Source organism: Herpailurus yagouaroundi, unplaced genomic scaffold (genome assembly GCF_014898765.1).
Source record: "Herpailurus yagouaroundi ecotype Mexico unplaced genomic scaffold, PumYag 188, whole genome shotgun sequence".
In the NCBI taxonomy this organism is placed as follows: domain Eukaryota; kingdom Metazoa; phylum Chordata; class Mammalia; order Carnivora; family Felidae; genus Herpailurus; species Herpailurus yagouaroundi.
The window spans coordinates 1,010,586-1,011,651 of record NW_024412419.1 but is presented as its reverse complement, the minus strand read 5'-3'; the positions used below and the strand labels follow the sequence as shown (position 1 = coordinate 1,011,651).

At 61.0% G+C, this 1,066-nt stretch overlaps 1 protein-coding gene across 1 annotated transcript in view; it reads left to right on the top strand.

Moving 5' to 3' along the window:
• Positions 1–713: 713 nt before the first annotated feature.
• Positions 714–1,066, top strand: part of PXDN (peroxidasin) — a 55,903-nt gene continuing 55,550 nt past the window's right edge. Inside the window, 1 exon segment of the mRNA XM_040495953.1 lies at positions 714–1,045. Coding sequence (XP_040351887.1) covers positions 744–1,045 — 302 coding nt within the window. The 5' untranslated portion in view covers positions 714–743.

Genomic DNA, 1,066 nt, shown 5'->3' with positions numbered 1-1,066 from the left:
CTGGGCCCCGGCTCTGATCCTCTCTTCCCAGCTGGATTTCTGCTCTGCTTACCTCATCTCGTGTCCTTCCAGGACGAACCGGTAATGTTATTGCTTCATTCTGCAGAGTTGTAGACTGAGGATCAGGGAGGTTAAGACATTTGTCCAGGATGGCACAGCAGCAAAATGCAGAGAAGGGATGGTAACTCAGGTGTGTCTGGTGCTTCCTGGGCCGCAGTCCACCTCCTGGCTGTCACACCAGAACACTGACATCTACTGAGAGCAGTGGCCTGGAGACAGCGTGTGTGCACGTGTGTATACGTGTATATGCGTACATGTGTATGCGTGTGCGCATGCTTGTGCGCACACGCGAATACGTGTTTATATGTGCACATGTGTATACAGGTGTATGCGTGTGCACGTGTGTATATTATGCACACATGAGTGTGTATATGTGTGCACGTATGTATAGTGCACGCACGCATGCACTGGTTACTTTTGTTTCCCATGGATGAGCCCCGAGAGGCAGGGGATGGGCCCTGTGAGCACCACCGAGGGCTGCTGTGGGGACACCCAGGTCAGAGGTGTCCCAGCGCCCTGTCGGGTGTGTCGTCTGCTCCTGTTTTCCCCCTCAGCCTGCTTGGCTCCCCGGGGTCTGTGACGTCGCAGAGGATGCCCCACCATGTACTCAGGCGCTCTTCCCCTTGGAGGAGCCTCGCTTATCCGCACCACTGCGTCCTGTTTTCACAGCAGGAAGGCCACGCATGGGAGTTTTCAGTAGAAGACGCGTGGCTCCCACTTCCCAGGGCCCGAGATCGAGTTGGCATCATCTTGCTGGGAACAGGCCCCGTTCAGTTGCGGTTTCCTTAGCGCCCCCTAACGAGGACGACGTCCGCCCGCTGTGTTTGCAGGGACGCCCTGGGTTAGTTGGACAGCGCGGACCTCCCGCCCGCCCACGCGGGGCGGACCTCCCGCCCGCCCACGCGGGGCGGACCTCCCGCCCGCCCACGCGGGGCGGACCTCCCGCCCGCCCACGCGGGGCGGACCTCCCGCCCGCCCACGCGGGGCGGACCTCCCGCCCGCCCAC